The sequence below is a fragment of the Tenrec ecaudatus genome, chromosome 2 (genome assembly GCF_050624435.1).
Source record: "Tenrec ecaudatus isolate mTenEca1 chromosome 2, mTenEca1.hap1, whole genome shotgun sequence".
In the NCBI taxonomy this organism is placed as follows: Eukaryota; Metazoa; Chordata; class Mammalia; order Afrosoricida; family Tenrecidae; genus Tenrec; species Tenrec ecaudatus.
In genome coordinates this window covers 75,269,035-75,284,382 of record NC_134531.1, presented here as the reverse complement: position 1 = coordinate 75,284,382, position 15,348 = coordinate 75,269,035, and the positions used below count along the sequence as shown (strand labels likewise).

Sequence of the window (15,348 nt, the reverse complement as noted above, 5' to 3'; positions counted from 1 at the left end):
GGGCCCCTCCTTCATGCCCACCTTACAACCCCGTTTCCCATCCATGCCCCTTCCCCCACCCAGCAGCCGTGGTGCTCCATAAAGCCCAGCAGAGCTGGGAAACATCTCAGCCTTGAGACTACATTTTAAGGCTGGCCTCCAGGTCATTAAAATGGCATTCTGGTTCATCAGCTTATTACCACGATCTCCCAACGAATTGTTTTCTGTGGTCAGGAGTGCAGCTCTCCGTGCTGGCTGGCAACTTAAACCCCACATGTGTGTACTGGCAGCCGGAGTTCAAACGCACCCCCCTTGGGAGTCTCAATAGCCCCCGAAGCTTTTCCTCCGGCAGCTTCAGAAATGTGGCAGGCGTGGTCCCCAGTGGCTTCATCTTAAGACGTAATGTAAAGCAGTCACCTCGTGGCATCGTCATTCATCCACCATCCAGTCCCAAAGCACTGCCGATGACCACCCGGTCCAGGGCAGCTGTTGCTGCAGGTGACTGGGAGACCCAGCATGAGCCTCCCTGCCGGGGCAGCTCAAAACCAAGCTGGTGGAGACAGACCAGAAATAAATGACACAGCTCACTCAAAGGTGATGAGTGTAGCAGGGGGCGGGGGATTCATTGAGATTTAACCACCGACTTGGAGGAAAAGGAGTCCACCAGAGGGACCTGCTTCCCAGGCTCAGAGGCCTTCTTGCCAGAGGGGGAGGAAGGAAGGGGTACCCGGTTGCAAGGTTCCAAGCCGGCCTACCCTGGAACTCCCATTGGGTGAGATGAGGCCGAGAGGTTGACACCTGGTATGACATGTGCTGTGGACTCAGAGCTGAGACTCACGGAGCTTCCAACCATGATGTCAGCCCACCAGGCGGAGGTCTGGGGGGACAAGTTGGCGGTGCAAACCTGGAGATAAACATGCAGGAGACAGCCGCATAGACGGAGTGTGCAAAGGCAGCGGGCCAAGCGTGACCAATCATGTGACTATAGCTCAAGGAGACCAGGAGGGAGCTCTGGCCTCCCAAGGGGGCAGAGGCCGGGTCCTGCCTCAGGCAGCAGACAGTCGCACATTCCTGTGACCCAGCACTGTTGCGCTTTTTGAACTGGGCCTTTTCTGTGAGGATAAAGATGTTGCCAGGGTGGGTGGGGCCCCAAGTCACTCTGTTGGCCTGCCTCGCTTCGTTTGGGGGGTGGGGTGGGGTGGCAGGGCAGTGTACTGGCATTCTGCCCCAGTGAATTGGGCTGGGTCTGTATAGACTGAGCCTTAGAGTTAAGACCATGCATGGCTCAGATGTCATAATCATGACAGACCTATCCCCACCCCACTCTCAGTATTTTCGGAGGTATGTGGGAAGGGGCAAGGATGTTTGAGGTGTCGGGTGAGATCTTGCTGTGTTCTGAGGAACCCATGGCTGTTTACGAGACAGAGGAGTTGGATTCTTGACCTGGTTACCCAGGGTTAACTGGCACCTCCCCATCAGGTTTATTGTTGAGTGTCAGGCGCAAACTGTGCCGTCTCAGAAAAGCGGTTGGTCAGGAAGCATTGGGAGCGAATGATAAGGTCTGGACGTGTGCTGGGGAGGGGAAAACCACGAGGAAGACGCTGCTCTGCCTTCAAGGCGCTCGGCGGTCTCTGCCTGCAGAGCCTGGACAGCGTCATGACACTGTTAGTGGTACCTCAGAAACACCTGATTTAGTACACACAAATAGCACTGTGTGATCAAGTAGAGGGATGGCGGCAGGGCAGAGGGAACAGCGAGGTTAGCACCCTGCAGGAAGTAGGGACACATGTTCTTACAGACGTGCACTGGAACTGGGGGTTGGTGCTTCAAAACGTTTGTAGAAAAATTCCATTCTCAATTTCATTGTCTGCAAACCTTCTGAAGCCCCCTTACCCTTCCAGATGGATGAGTCCCTGAGTCAGCATGAATGTTCAGGGAATGATGACCATTCATCAACTCTGGGAGCCATACAACCTCCCTCCTCTAACCAAGGACAAGGGTGTGGGGTGTGGGGTGTGGGGTGTGTGTGTGTGGTCAGTCAACAGAGCGCGACCCAGTCCTACACTGTCCTCACAGTTCTTAGTTTGGGGCCCATTTTGTCCAGGCCCTTCTTTTTCACTGTCCCTCTAGTTTACCCAGCATGATATGCTTGCCCAGGGACTGGTTTCTGCTGACAACACATTCAAAGTGCGTGAAACCAAGTCTTGCCATCTTTGCTTTTAAGGAACATTCTGGCTTGACTTCTTCTGACAGACTTGTTCTTTTGGCAGTCCCTGGTGCTTTCAGTATTCGTTGCCCAGACTAGCAATCAGATCCATCGATTCTTCTTCAGTTCTCCTCCTTCAGTGTCCAACTTTCACATGTCTACGAGGTGACTGAAAATACCACGGGTTGGGTCGTACGCACCTTACTCCTCCTCAAAGTAACATCCTTGCCCTTCAACAAATCTTGTGCCAATTTACCTAGTGCACCATGTCATGCTGCTTCCACGACCACAGATTGTGATCTAACCAAGATGAAATCCTTGACAATTTCAATCCTTTCTCCTTCGACCATGATGTTACCTACTGGCCCAGTTACGAGGATTTTGGTCTTCTTTATAGTGAGTTCTAATCCATTCTGAAGGCTGTGGTCCCTGATCTTCATTAGCAAATATTTCAAGATCTCATGATCTGTAAGAAAAGTTGTGTCATCTGCTCATTACTTTAATAAACCTTCCTCCAGTCCTAATGCCACACTTTTCTTCATATAATCCAGCTTTCTGATATATTTAGCACACAGACTGAACAAGTGTGATGCACCCTATCCTGACTTGAAACCATGCAGTATTCCCTTGTTCTGTTCATCCAGCTGCATCTTGAGCCAGACACAAGTTCTGTGTGAGCACAATAGACTATGCTGGGACTCCCATTCTTTCCAAGGCTAGCCACAGGTTGTTATAACCCACAGTCGAGTGGGTTAGCAAAGTAAAACAGTCTGGTATTCTCTGCTTCCAGCCAAGATCCACCTGACATCACCGATGATATTCCTTGTACCATATCCTCCTCTGAATCTGGCCTGAACCTCTGGCAGCTCCCTCTCCATGTATGGCTGTGACCATTGTTGGATGACCTCCAGAAACACTTTACTTGCATGTGATAGTAATGATCATTCTACTTAGTGGATACAAAACTCAAACCAAACTCAATGCTATCAAGTCAATTCTGATTCACAGTGACCCTCTAGGACAAGGTAGAACTACCCTTGTGGGTTTGTTCCCGAGACTGTAACTATGGGAATAGAGAGCCTCATCTTTCTCCTACAGAGTTTCTGGTGGTTTTGAACCGCAGACCTTGTGGTGAGCAGCCCAAAGCATAACCACTGTGGCCACCAGGACTCCTCTACTTGGTGGATACACTTTGGGAATTAGTTGGAGTCCAAGTGTTCACTGCTGTTGAATCAGTTCCAATTCATGGTGACTTTTGCCTGGTCCCACACATTTCTATGATTATTAGCCTGGTGGACTCCCTCATTCACTAACCCTCTACTGTACCAACTATGCTGTCCTTCACTGGTGACTCACACAAAGTCAGCAAGGTGAAGTTTCACACCTCCACGTCGTAGGCTGTCTTCTAGCACTGACTTGTTCACTCATCTGGCAGTCCACAATGTATTCTGTAGTATTTGCCAACACCACAATTTGAACAAATCAATGATCTCTTCCGCTTTGTTTTATTGTCCAGGTCTCACAAGCATATGAGGTCACTGAGAAGATCATGGATAGCTTGGGTCAGATGTACCTTCATCCTTAACTTGGCATCTCTTTGTAAAACTTCAGAGATCTTTTGTAGCACATCTGTCCAGTGCAACACATCATTTGGTTTCTGACTGCAGCTTTGAGTGTTGACTGATTCAAGTAAATGAAGTCTGACGTCTATTTGTACTCCATTTAGCAAGATGTTTCAGTCCAAAAGTTATGAGTTTGCTTTCTTCACATTTCAGGATTGATTATCAGTACTGAAGGCTGTAGTCTTTGCCTTCATTACTAAGAGCTTCGAGTCACTGCAGGCCAGGTTCATTTTTAGGAAGGTTGTCTCATCTGTCCATCACAGGTTGCTGAGTCTTCCAATCCTTGGGGTATGTTGCTCTGCACATATTCTAGCTTCTAGGATCTATTAGGCACCCAGATGAAATAAATACGGTGAAAGGATATAAACTTGCGGTATACCGTTTTCTGATTTGAAAGCAGTTTCTTGTTCTGTCTGGACAAGTGCCTCTTGCCCCTTGTGCAGTGTTATTCCAGGAATGACTAGAGAAACTAATCTAGACCGACACTCAAATGTGTATAGGAAAGAGATTTATATACAAGAGCAATTGAATAGTGAGAAAACATCCCTGTCCAGATCAAGTCCCTAAATCTAATATTAGCCCATATGTCCGACACCAGTCTTTAAGTTCCTCTTCAGACTCATGCAACACTTGCAATGATGCCAAATGCAGGAAGGTCACAGGCCAGTGGGTGGAAAGTCTTGTGGATCCAGTAGCAGAGAAAGCATCTCAGCGCTGGCAGGGGGTCTCTACGTGGCTCCTTCAGCTCTAGTGTAGCTGCATGTGTCTTTTCGCAACAGGAATGTCTTGCAGGGAGTGTGCATGTGTCCTGCCTCCAGCGAGCTATTTTAACTCCTTAGCGCCTCTAAATGTGGTCACCAAGCTGCCACCTGAGAGGCTGAACTCCACCCCTCTACTCTTAAGTCTTAAATTGACAACAGATTATGTAACTACCACATGCGGGTTCCACATAAGCACACTTAAATGTTCTGCAATTCCCATTCTTCATACTGTCAGAAGGTATTTTAAGCCCACTGCCAGGTGGCTGCTTCTGAACTCCCTCTCCAGAGATAGTGAGGTAGTTCATAGCTTTAGAATGAGGCTTGTGTGACTTAGCAGAGGCTAAGCTCTCGTAGCTTCTTGGAGGCTACTGGTAGCAGTAACACATGGCTCTCCTTTTGTTCCTGGGCTTGGAGAATTTCCTTTGCAAACTGGTCAGTCTGGAAATCTGTCTGAAGAGGAAGTAGAAGGGCGGTGCCTGAAGACTCACTGGGTCATAATTCTGAGGAGCAGGAGCCAGCTTATAGTTCTCACACTTAAACACTAGAAAAAATGGCCACCTTCTGTACCAAGGGCGGGTGAAGTCCAAAAGCCAAGCCTTCGTGCGTGTCATCCCTTGGCCAGCAAGTTGGCAGAGAGTAGTGATTGTGTGACTGAGATGGAAGGAAGCAGAGTGACTAAAAGAGCCACCGAGCTTTATCTTGTTTCCTTCAGGTGTCTGTTGAGTAGTTATTTTGCTATTTTATCACAGGGGCTATGGTTCAGGAATAGTCGTTACAAAACATTCTATTCGCATCCAATGAAAGTCTGACTAAGGCCTTACTGTGAGCCAGGCCTGACTGGGCAGACTACAGTCGTACACCAAACATGCAAAAATCCCCACACTGACTGAGCATACGATCTAGGGATGGGAGTACACGATCATGAAAATAATCACACAAAATTTTAGGTGAAGCCATGTGACACCGGCCAAATTTGTAGGTAAATTATTGTTTAGCACTGACAGTTTCAAGTGACTCAACATTACCTTTCTGTGGGTGTCAAAAAGGTTTGTGGGGAAGTCTATTTTCCCCATGAACTTTTAGAAGCCCCCTCATATACTACTAGTGTGGTGAGGAGGGAGGCAGGAATTGGGAGGTGGATGGGTCACATGACACGTACACTGAAAACTACTGGGAAGAGGAACGTGTAGGGGGAAGGAATCCAAACAGCACACTCGGTGCCACCAAGCCGGTGCTGACTCCTATGACCTGAGGTCCCCGGGGGTTTCTGAGGCTGAAAATCTTGACAGAAGCAGAAAGCCTCAGCTTTCCCTCTTCGGGCTGGCTGATGGGTTCCTACTGCTGACCCTGTGGTTAGCAGACCAACTCAGACCCAGGCCTCCCGTGGAAGGAATAGCAGTCTCGGGGACCAGAGTCTGCCTGCTTGTTCAAGGACGAGCTAGGTGGCTCAAGTCCAAAGGGCCTGGGTGATGAGGGTCCGAAAGGTAACATCAGCGAGGGCCTCCATGGCCAGGGAGAGCAGTCTGGAATTTACCTGAGAATTGGGAAAGCTGTGTGGGCTTTCCTAGGAAGCAAAAAGAATCAGTCTGGATGATGTTTGGGATGAAAGGACATGCGTATTAGGGTGCTTGCTAGTAGCCACAGGAACGTCGGGGCCAGACTGGGCTCTGATGAATAGCTGGCATGTTCATGGCAACCCCCTCTCGGGCCCATGGGAATCTGGGCAAGGCACACTTGTGTTTGTCTAGGCTGGCTACTGGGTGGAGAACCTGTGGTTCCAGCAGACACCACATCCACCGGGCCCTGCAGGCACACTGCAGCCCTCGTCATGACCCTCCCTCGGGACGTCTCTGTGGCCTCAGTCTGCTCCCCAGACGAGCAGCAATGGCTTTGTGTCCCAACAAGGAGCCCTGGTGTACTGTTGGTTGAGCATTGGACTGTTGATAAGGTCGGTGGTTCAAGCGCACCAGCCACTGTGCAGGAGCAAGATGGGGCTAACTCCTCTGCTAGAATCACCGTCATGGGAGTGTGTTAGGTCCCAAGAGGTACAGAAGTGGCAGAAGACACTTCACACTGCTACCACTTGCTCAGCTCCGATGAGAAGTGCAACAGAGCCTACCCTTTGCATGCAGACCTCTAGCAGCACAGCCAGGAACAGGTTCCTCTCTGCCTGCTGACTGCACCTTACTTGCCTGCCTTCTCATCTCCCCTGCAGGTCTGTTCCTCATCCTGGGCTTGATCCTCTACCCGGCAGGCTGGGGCTGCCAGAAGGCCGTCAGCTACTGCGGACACTATGCGTCGGCCTACAAACCTGGAGACTGCTCCTTGGGCTGGGCCTTTTACACGGCCATCGGCGGCACGGTGCTCACCTTCATCTGCGCTGTCTTCTCTGCACAGGCAGAAATCGCCACGTCCAGTGACAAAGTGCAGGAAGAAATTGAAGAGGGGAAAAACTTGATCTGCCTCCTTTAGTTTGGGAGAGACACATCCGTGCCCTTCTCTCCCCTGGGTAACAGTCACAAGTAGCCTCTGTCTCCCTAAGCCCAGCCCCGGGCCCTCCCCGGACCCTCCCCGGACCAAGGGGAGGCAGCACCCAGCTAGGCTACGTCACTGCACAGGGGGCCCCCGGGAGCAAGCCTGCAAACAGTACTGAAACTCACGTGTGGTTGACAAGTCCTGCCAGACCCCGGTCCTTTAGGCAGCAGTTCTCTGGAAAGAGGCGGCCTGGGAGCATCTCTGCCTTGGGATCAGGGTTTGGGGCGGTGGGTTAGTTTCCCTCCTTGTCCTGACAGCTTCTCTAGGTTGGAGACTAAAATGCTGCCGGCAGACTTCCTGGGGCTGGGGGCAGAGCACATCACTCTGGCTTGCTCAGCTGACCAGGGCCAGTGGGATCGTACGTGGGACTCTGTCTAGGCTGATTCCAGGGGGATCAACTGAGCTGTCAGGGCACGGTTTTTGAAATCCGAGTAACGAAAATAATCAACTGAATAATCATGAAAGTAAAAGCAAAACAACTAAAAAACCAGACTGGTGAAGACAAATTCCTTCCTCTTCTAGCAGTCAGGCTAAGGGCCTCCCCTCCCCTTCCACACTTAGCACTGTGCCCTGACGGCCAATGGCAGCCTCAAGACAGGGCCAGGGGTCTCCGGGCCAGCTGAGGCTCCTTCAGATGGTGGCTGGGAGGACTTGCCAGGACCTCCACACATGGGATCTAGACCAGCACCCCTGCATGGTGACTAGGCGGTGTCGGCTGTATTCACGTTCCCAGCAGAATGGCACTCTTTACAGGGGAGGGAGGGAGGGGCACTTTCTAGCTACTTATGTGGCTTCTAAAAGCTGACCCAACCACCTTGACGTTGGGCATTGTAGCCAAGGCTCCCTGGAGGGGAGGGAGTCGAAAGCTAATGCAGAAACAGGAGCTAGACCAAGCTCCTGTTACCTGCCTACACCTGTTTACAAAAAGCTCAACATCACTGGCGTTGAAGATCCAGGAAGTTTTCATCTAGTTTCCAGCAATTCAGGGAAGAAGATGGCATTAGCCGTCTCCTTAAATTTACTGTGGATTAAACAAAGTCGCCAGGCCTGGCCATACCTTCAGCTGCAGAAGAGTACAGAAACCAACTCCAGCAAGTAGAGTAGACCAGCCAGATTTCAGGAAAGACTAAGTAGAGGTGGTCTCTCTGGGTTGAGGAGGCTGCTCACTTCAAGGCTTGGTTCTGGACATTTGAAGCGGTTGCACCTTCTATGTGCAGGGTATGGTGTGGCCAGAACCCCCGAATCCCATTGCAGAGCTTGGCCCAAAGAAACCGTCTTCTCATGGAGACTGACCGAGCAAGGAGGAGGTCTGGATGAGTTCACTAGGCTTGGGTCCAAGTTCAGCACAGGACTGTTTCTGAAAGGGGGTAATAAGCAGGCCTGGTCTTGGCCATCTACATGGTCGTGAGCTTGGCATTCATTAGCCATGTCACTACCACCACCCGGAAGTAGATGACGGGAGCCCGGAAACAAGGCTCCTGCCCCTGGGTGGCACAGGTGGCCGAGCGCTCGACTCTCAGCTGAAAAGGTCAGCAGTTCAAAGCCAGCCAGCAGTGCAGAGGCACACAAGCCCAGAAAATCCCATGGAGCAGTTTGCTGCCCACCCGCCCTGGTTGCCACGTGTTGGAATTCAACCTAGCAGCAACCAAGACCCAGTACCACCACGGTCCTATCTTAGCAAACCTGTTTTCACTGAAAACAGCTTAAGCAAGGCCCGGTACCAGGCAAATCATCTTGATAGTGTTTTCGCATTTCCTCAGATTTATCAAGATTCACGCTCCTTTTTTCTTTACTAGTGAATCCATTTCCTGACACTACTCTTACCATCTTGCCGTCAGCCCAGTCATCTTACTTCCACGGCTCTTAGGCCAGAGAACAATCTGACAACCCCTACAAGGGGAACTGTGGCCTCTCTCAGCCACAACAAAACCACTCATAGGCTACAGCACACCACCGACGACCTAACCACTGATCTAGTAATAAGCAGAGGCGACATTTCTCTGGGAGACAGTAAGAGGAGGAGGTTGGAGCTTTTAAACCGCTTACCCTCGAGCCATGCTCTGGGTGGTGGGCTGAATTGGCTATTTCAGATCCTGCTAGTCTAACCAAACACTTCTGCACAGCCACTGAGCATGAGGGCTGCACCAGAAATCAAGATGGCTCTACATTACTGTTGGTGGACCCACGTCTAAATCCCTATTTTTACCCATCACCTCATCCTTAAAATCTATAGCTGGACCACTATTATCACTACTAGAAAAGTATTTATTTTTTGTCCGCATTTGTGCTTAAAGTTTTATGATGGGCTGGCCTTCTCAATGAACTCCTAGGAAGCAGGACTATTTGACTTGGCGTCTGTGGACTCCTTAAACCTGTGTGCTAATTCAACAATGTTACATTACTTGTTTAAGGGTGGTAGTCCTTCTCAAGCACCTGTGGTGGGTGCCCTTTGTTTGACATGTACTCTGTAAAGTGCCATAGTCTCTCTCTGTGTAGCATATTTAAAATTATATAGAGATGTATATTATACATACACAAGTCGTGTGGATGATGTGCAATAACAAAAGTGTATGTTTTGTTGTTTGGGAAACTGGACAGGAGTCAGACAGAACGGGGGCGGTTCTGTTCTGGCAGAGGAGAGAGTTCAACATTGCGGCCGCCGTGGCCTCATCATTACCCAGAACAATTCTAATGCTACACAAGTCTTATGTGAAGTAAGAGACTGGTATGAAACCTTTTTTTTTTTTGTCCTGGCTCTGATTGAAAATAATCACTAGATGTATGTGAAAGCCAAGCCAGGCCCAGCTCATGCTGGTCTTTCATGTGAAATGTGAAGCTGCCATGCTGCCTTTTGGGTTAAGTGTGATAGTGTGGTAACTCGGAGCTGGCGCACACTCACTACGGAGCTGCCTGGGAACACGCTTTCACGGACTGTGCGAATGCGAGACCACTGTTGAAGGGCTAATCTCCCCACTCCGGAGCCTGAGACCAGACCTCGCTGTGCAATAACTCATGGCCACTGGGAAGCCCTGGGTCGCCATGGCTGCCAAGGGCCAAAAGAATTAAGAGGCACAACTGGGATTTCTTCTGAGACTCTGGTGAGACTCCTTCCAAGACTGGGGGGGCCATTGGGGGTTTCAGAGGAACTCAGCACCACTTGATAGTCAAGAGTCACTTGAGCCAAATCTGCAACTCTACAGCTGATGGACTCAACGTGAGCCTTCCTGTGTGCTTCCCTAGTATAAACTAATACACTGTCCGTGTAGCATTGATTAGGTGCCTATGCATACGTATTTTCACAACCTGCTCCCCTTCCCTTCCCTGGATCTGATTAAACCAGATTTTGCAAATTACTCCTGCCTCCAGTCTATCGGTTTCAATGAGATGGATATCATTTGATCAAGAAAATGCCTGTCAAAACGTATTGAAATCCTGAGGAAAGGAAGAAGATGCTCTGGTACTTTAGACTTCACTAGTAACATCAGAAGGTAAGTAAAAGCATTTAGCTACTAGGGATCTAATTCATACACATGGGGCTTTATTCCAAACAAAACATGTTTGAAACCTGTCTGTGATCTGGGGATGACTACAGACGCATCCACGCTACAGCACATTGGTCTTCAGCCTCATTGGGAGGCACCCTGGGGGCACTGGGGGGGGTGGGCTGCTGACTGAAATGTTGGCAGTTCAAACTCACCAGTTGCTCCTCAGATAAAAATAGAGGCTATCTGCTCATGCAAAGAGTCACAGCCTCCGAACCCCTACATAAGGTGGCTTTGAGTCCGAATCGACTCGACAGCAGTGGGGTCTGGGATTCTCATTGGGGTGCCTTCAAACAAGAAATCCCTTTCAAGACAGTGGCTTCTGGGAGGGGAGTGGTGGGGGCAGTTAAATTCCAGGCAGAGTTGGCAGCTCGGAATGCTAGGAAGGCTAGTTCCTTTAGATTCTTGTGGGTCACAGGAGCACCCTGAGACTGGTCTGTGAAGTTGTAATACAATGGAACACCTCCATGGTGGGGACAAGGCCAGGAAACTGCCCCGAGGAAACCTCATCCACTGTGACAGTGCCCCTCCCCATTCTGGGCCAGCAGCTCGGCCGTCCTACAAGACACCACTGGGAAACCCTGCCCCACAGGCCTGACCTTGCTCCTGCAGGCTTCTTTTTTTCCCTAGACTCAAAGAACAATGAGCAGGAGCATGGCCAGAGTCCCTTGAGGATGCCCAAGTCCCCATTTTATATGGTGAAAGTCACAGAGCAGACTTCTTCCACAAAGAGTGAACCCGAAACACCCAGCCCCCGGCTGAGTTGATTCGACCCCCAGCAAACCTGTAAGACAGGGAAGAACTGTTCCTGAGGGTTCGGAGACCGATCGTCGTCACTGGACCCGACGGCCTCATCCGAGGCTCACCCCACTGCCTCCAGGGTTCTTGAGGGGCACAAGAGACGGAAGCACGGCCTTTAGGAGTATACAGTCCTGGACGGCAGATGGTACCAAGCAGCAATCGCTTCACGTTGATACTTTTTAATAAAGGTTTCTAGCAATACTTTTAAACTGACCCCTTATATCCTGACCCGTAGGTTAGTTCTACACTTCAAGATCAGTAATGTATAAAATGCCACCTTGAAGATGAGTCAACATAATTATGAGGACACCCCCCAAAACCCAAATATTAAATACATGTTAATTTTAAAGCTAAGAGGACCATGGTAATGTGAAGAAGTATGCATAATAATGACAGGCGGAGGTGGAGGGAATCAACTGAAACTTTTCCAGGAAAAGCACCAAAAAGCTGATCATGCATGCCAAGTAGTTCACGTCCAAGTCTCACGCTCAGCAGGCAGATGTCTAATCTCTAAACTCAAAAATGGCACTAACTGCCTTTAAAATTCATTCCTTTCTCCTGATCCCCAGAATCACCTATCAATCTGACAGAATCAACAAAAACAGCTATTCTCCCCGCTCTGGGGCCTCTGACAGTTGAAACGACTTGGTTGTGGTTTCTAACACACTCCACTCGAAACAGAACACCATCCAAGTCACGAAGTAGTTTTCCTAGCAAATCACGCACTGGAATCATCGAGCAAAATGCCAATTCTGACTTCAACAGCAAGGACTGTGGGTTTACATTCCAGCAGGGTCTGGGGGTGCCACGCCCTTGGCTGTTACCTGGGAGATGCTGTGGCTACCAGATAAGCTTTCTGTGGCATGTCCTAGCAGACAACTGCTAATTCAGTTTCCCTCAGTTCCCCCAAGTCTGCTTCCCAGAGGCCAGAACCTTCTTTCTGACCAACCAGTTTTAGCAACAGTTTTCTTTAAGTGGGTAAGATTTCAGTAGTTTCCCACAATTCCAGTTGATTCTCAAATGCTAAAAATTCAGGACCTCAAAGCCAACTTAAAGCCTATTCTTTTTTCAAAGCAGAACCAACCACTCACTGTCTTTACTTCAGAGCCAACAGCTTAGTCATTTGGCTGGGCCATCCCCGTGCCACCCTGTCTTCTTCCATGCAGCTTTCTCTTCTCACCATGAGCCTAGTCTAGGGGAGCTGCTGTCTTGAGTTACGAAGAAGAGAAGAGCTCCTGGCAGAATGGAGGGATGTTTAAGAGAAAGACAGGCGGGCTTGGTCACTGGTTAGAAAGCGGGAGGGGAGGGCAGGAAAGAGTCTAGGATGACTTCCAGTTATGGAGTTTGGGCAGTGGGTGGACAACGAAGCCATCAGAGGGTTGGGAGGGTTAGCTGAACCTGACATTGGAGAGATCCTGTGTGCCGTTTGGAAAGAGACAGTGTCAGGAGTGTCCATGATAGATCATAGTTACTGTGTGCTTTCTGGGTAAAGGCACTGTGTGACACGCCTTGCATAGCTGTGCTTTTTCGTCAGTAACTTGTGAGGTAGACACTACTATTATCCACTTTACATGAGTTAACTGTCATGGAACTGACTGAGGTTACATGATTTGCCCCAGGACAAAAAGCAGGTAAGTGGCAAGTTTGACACTACAAGCATTGCTTTGGAATGGCTCCTGTATGCTTCCTTTGACCTTCAGTATGCAGGCTGAGGGGGCCAGGATGAGCTTCTGGGGCCAGCACACCAGTGTCTCCCTCAGCAGGGGGCCACTTCGAGTCACTTGGAAACACATCTCCAAAATGGTTACACCACTAAATGCCAACTTCCTCCCTCAGAGGAAGGCCGGGTCATTTTCCAAACTGTTCAAAATTGACATTCAAGATCTCAATCCATCATTCATGATTTAGCTAAATCCTGAAACAGATTCTCAACATTTGTCAGGTATATGATTGTGATAAAACATATGCTATCCTTTGGAGAGTTTTTTTTTCCTTCCCAGTAGAAATAATTTCTCATCCAGAATACTTACCTATTATGATTACCTGAAGAGACAACCCCTCCTCCCCTCTCCCCACCCCTGCCAAATTAACAATAACGAGAATTTTTCTTCAACTGCAGTTTCTCTAAGCACAAACAGACATCAAGGACCACTGGTACACTCACTGTTGAGGCGCAGTTTGTGAAGCTAGTCCCAGGGCTGAGCCCTCTAAGAACTGGCTCAACTTTCTTCTTGGGTTTTTCTTTTCCCTAGTGTCTCCTTCCCTGGGGGATGGATATGGTTTATTAGAAATGCAGAAGGCTGGAGGGAACATGGGGTCCTAGCAGGGGGTGGCCCAGTAGAGAAGTCCCCATGTGGGAGGAGGCGGAGACCTGGTTCTAGCTGTCCCCCTCACTTCCCTCAACCATCACTACTCTGCAAATAGAGAAGACCTGGAGTACTAAAAGCGGGAGAAGTAGAAATTACATCATAGGTTTGTTGTGAGGATTGCGTGAAGTTACGTACTTAGAAAATGGCAAGTCTTAGAGTTTTTTGTCTGCCCCAGATTAATAGCATTTAGAGTTGTCTAAAATTTACATTTTGTAAATTGTAACATAAGCCTTGGGCAAAGCCGACTTCATTTTACCTTCAGAGAGAGACTCAATGGGTTGGTGACCTGGAAGCCACCATCTCTTTTCCATCCCATATAAAACTGTGAGATCCTACCAACCATCTTCAGGTTACAGCTTCCAGAAAGGAGATGGTCCTCAGTGGATGCTCCACAGTACTGGTCCAGGCTACTCCTGTTTAGCAGACCTGACAGAATTAACAGGTAGTGTTGGGTGAGCCCAAAAACTATGGGAGGAAACAAGACTAGGTTCAGAAGACAGACCTCCTTGACTATGTATCAAAATCTATCGGTGGTCAAGGTGCATCTAGGGGTGGAGAAAGGCCCTTTTGCATCTGCTGATGGAGGCATAAGCTGGGAGTCTTTCTGGAAAGCAATCCAGCACTGTGCCTCAAAGGTCTTTAAAACGTAAGCATACTCTTTGGCCCAGCCATTTGCCCTATGGAAAAAGGAAAACCCTAACCCCCCCAATTTAGCAATCATTTATTCCATGACAAAGTTGGAAAAAAATGTTAAGGCAGAAACTAAATGAATCATAACAGATATTAGAAACATAATGATAGACCATCTAAAAATATGTAGCCCCTAAAATATTTTTAATATGTGTTCAGAAAAAAAAGCTCAAGATGTATTTATGTAAGAAATGGGGAAAAATAACCAACCCCCGTGCCCAACATTCTCCAGTTGAAGTGAAGGGAACCACCTAAGCAAACTGGCGGCTTTCACAAAGAACACGGAAAGCTCGACTCAGCAAGTTCCTTGGTCCAGCACCCTCATGCCCCAGCTACTGACCCCATGCCTGCTTCCTGCTCCAGAAGGAGACCGGTCATGGAGACCCCTCCTGACACAATATGATTACTTACATTCGGGCAATTTGGAACAGCATCGTCGTGGACAAAACCATATTCTGCAGGTATCTGCGATGACCAGATGACACGAAACTCTGAAGTGGCTTTCAGTGGTCTCAGGAAATAGGCCCTTGAGAGCTGCTCCATCAGAGACCAAAAGGACAATCCCCTTTCAGCTACAGGGAGATTCATAGACATCTCCCTTTTTCAATTATACGAAAATTCATAGGAACCAGAAACCCAGTTTTGACATGTCTGTGTGCTCAGCCCTGGTTTTGGATTTGAGATGTTTCATTCTCTCCTTTTGCTTTTAAATACTGTAATTTGTTCTGAAGTGTATATTAATTTTATAAAGAAAAAAGTTCATTGAAAAATAAACATAGCAGGCCACTGTAACAAAATGCCAAGTGAGGGAAGCCCCCACCCTCCCCAGAAAAAATCCAACAT

At 48.8% G+C, this 15,348-nt stretch overlaps 1 protein-coding gene across 1 annotated transcript in view; it reads left to right on the top strand.

The window, feature by feature from the left end:
* Window positions 1-10,456, top strand: part of LHFPL2 (LHFPL tetraspan subfamily member 2) — a 193,897-nt gene extending 183,441 nt beyond the window's left edge. Inside the window, exon 4 of the mRNA XM_075541206.1 lies at window positions 6,784-10,456. Coding sequence (XP_075397321.1) covers window positions 6,784-7,040 — 257 coding nt within the window. The 3' untranslated portion in view covers window positions 7,041-10,456. The remainder of the gene's footprint in view (window positions 1-6,783) is intronic.
* Window positions 10,457-15,348: the final 4,892 nt, after the last annotated feature.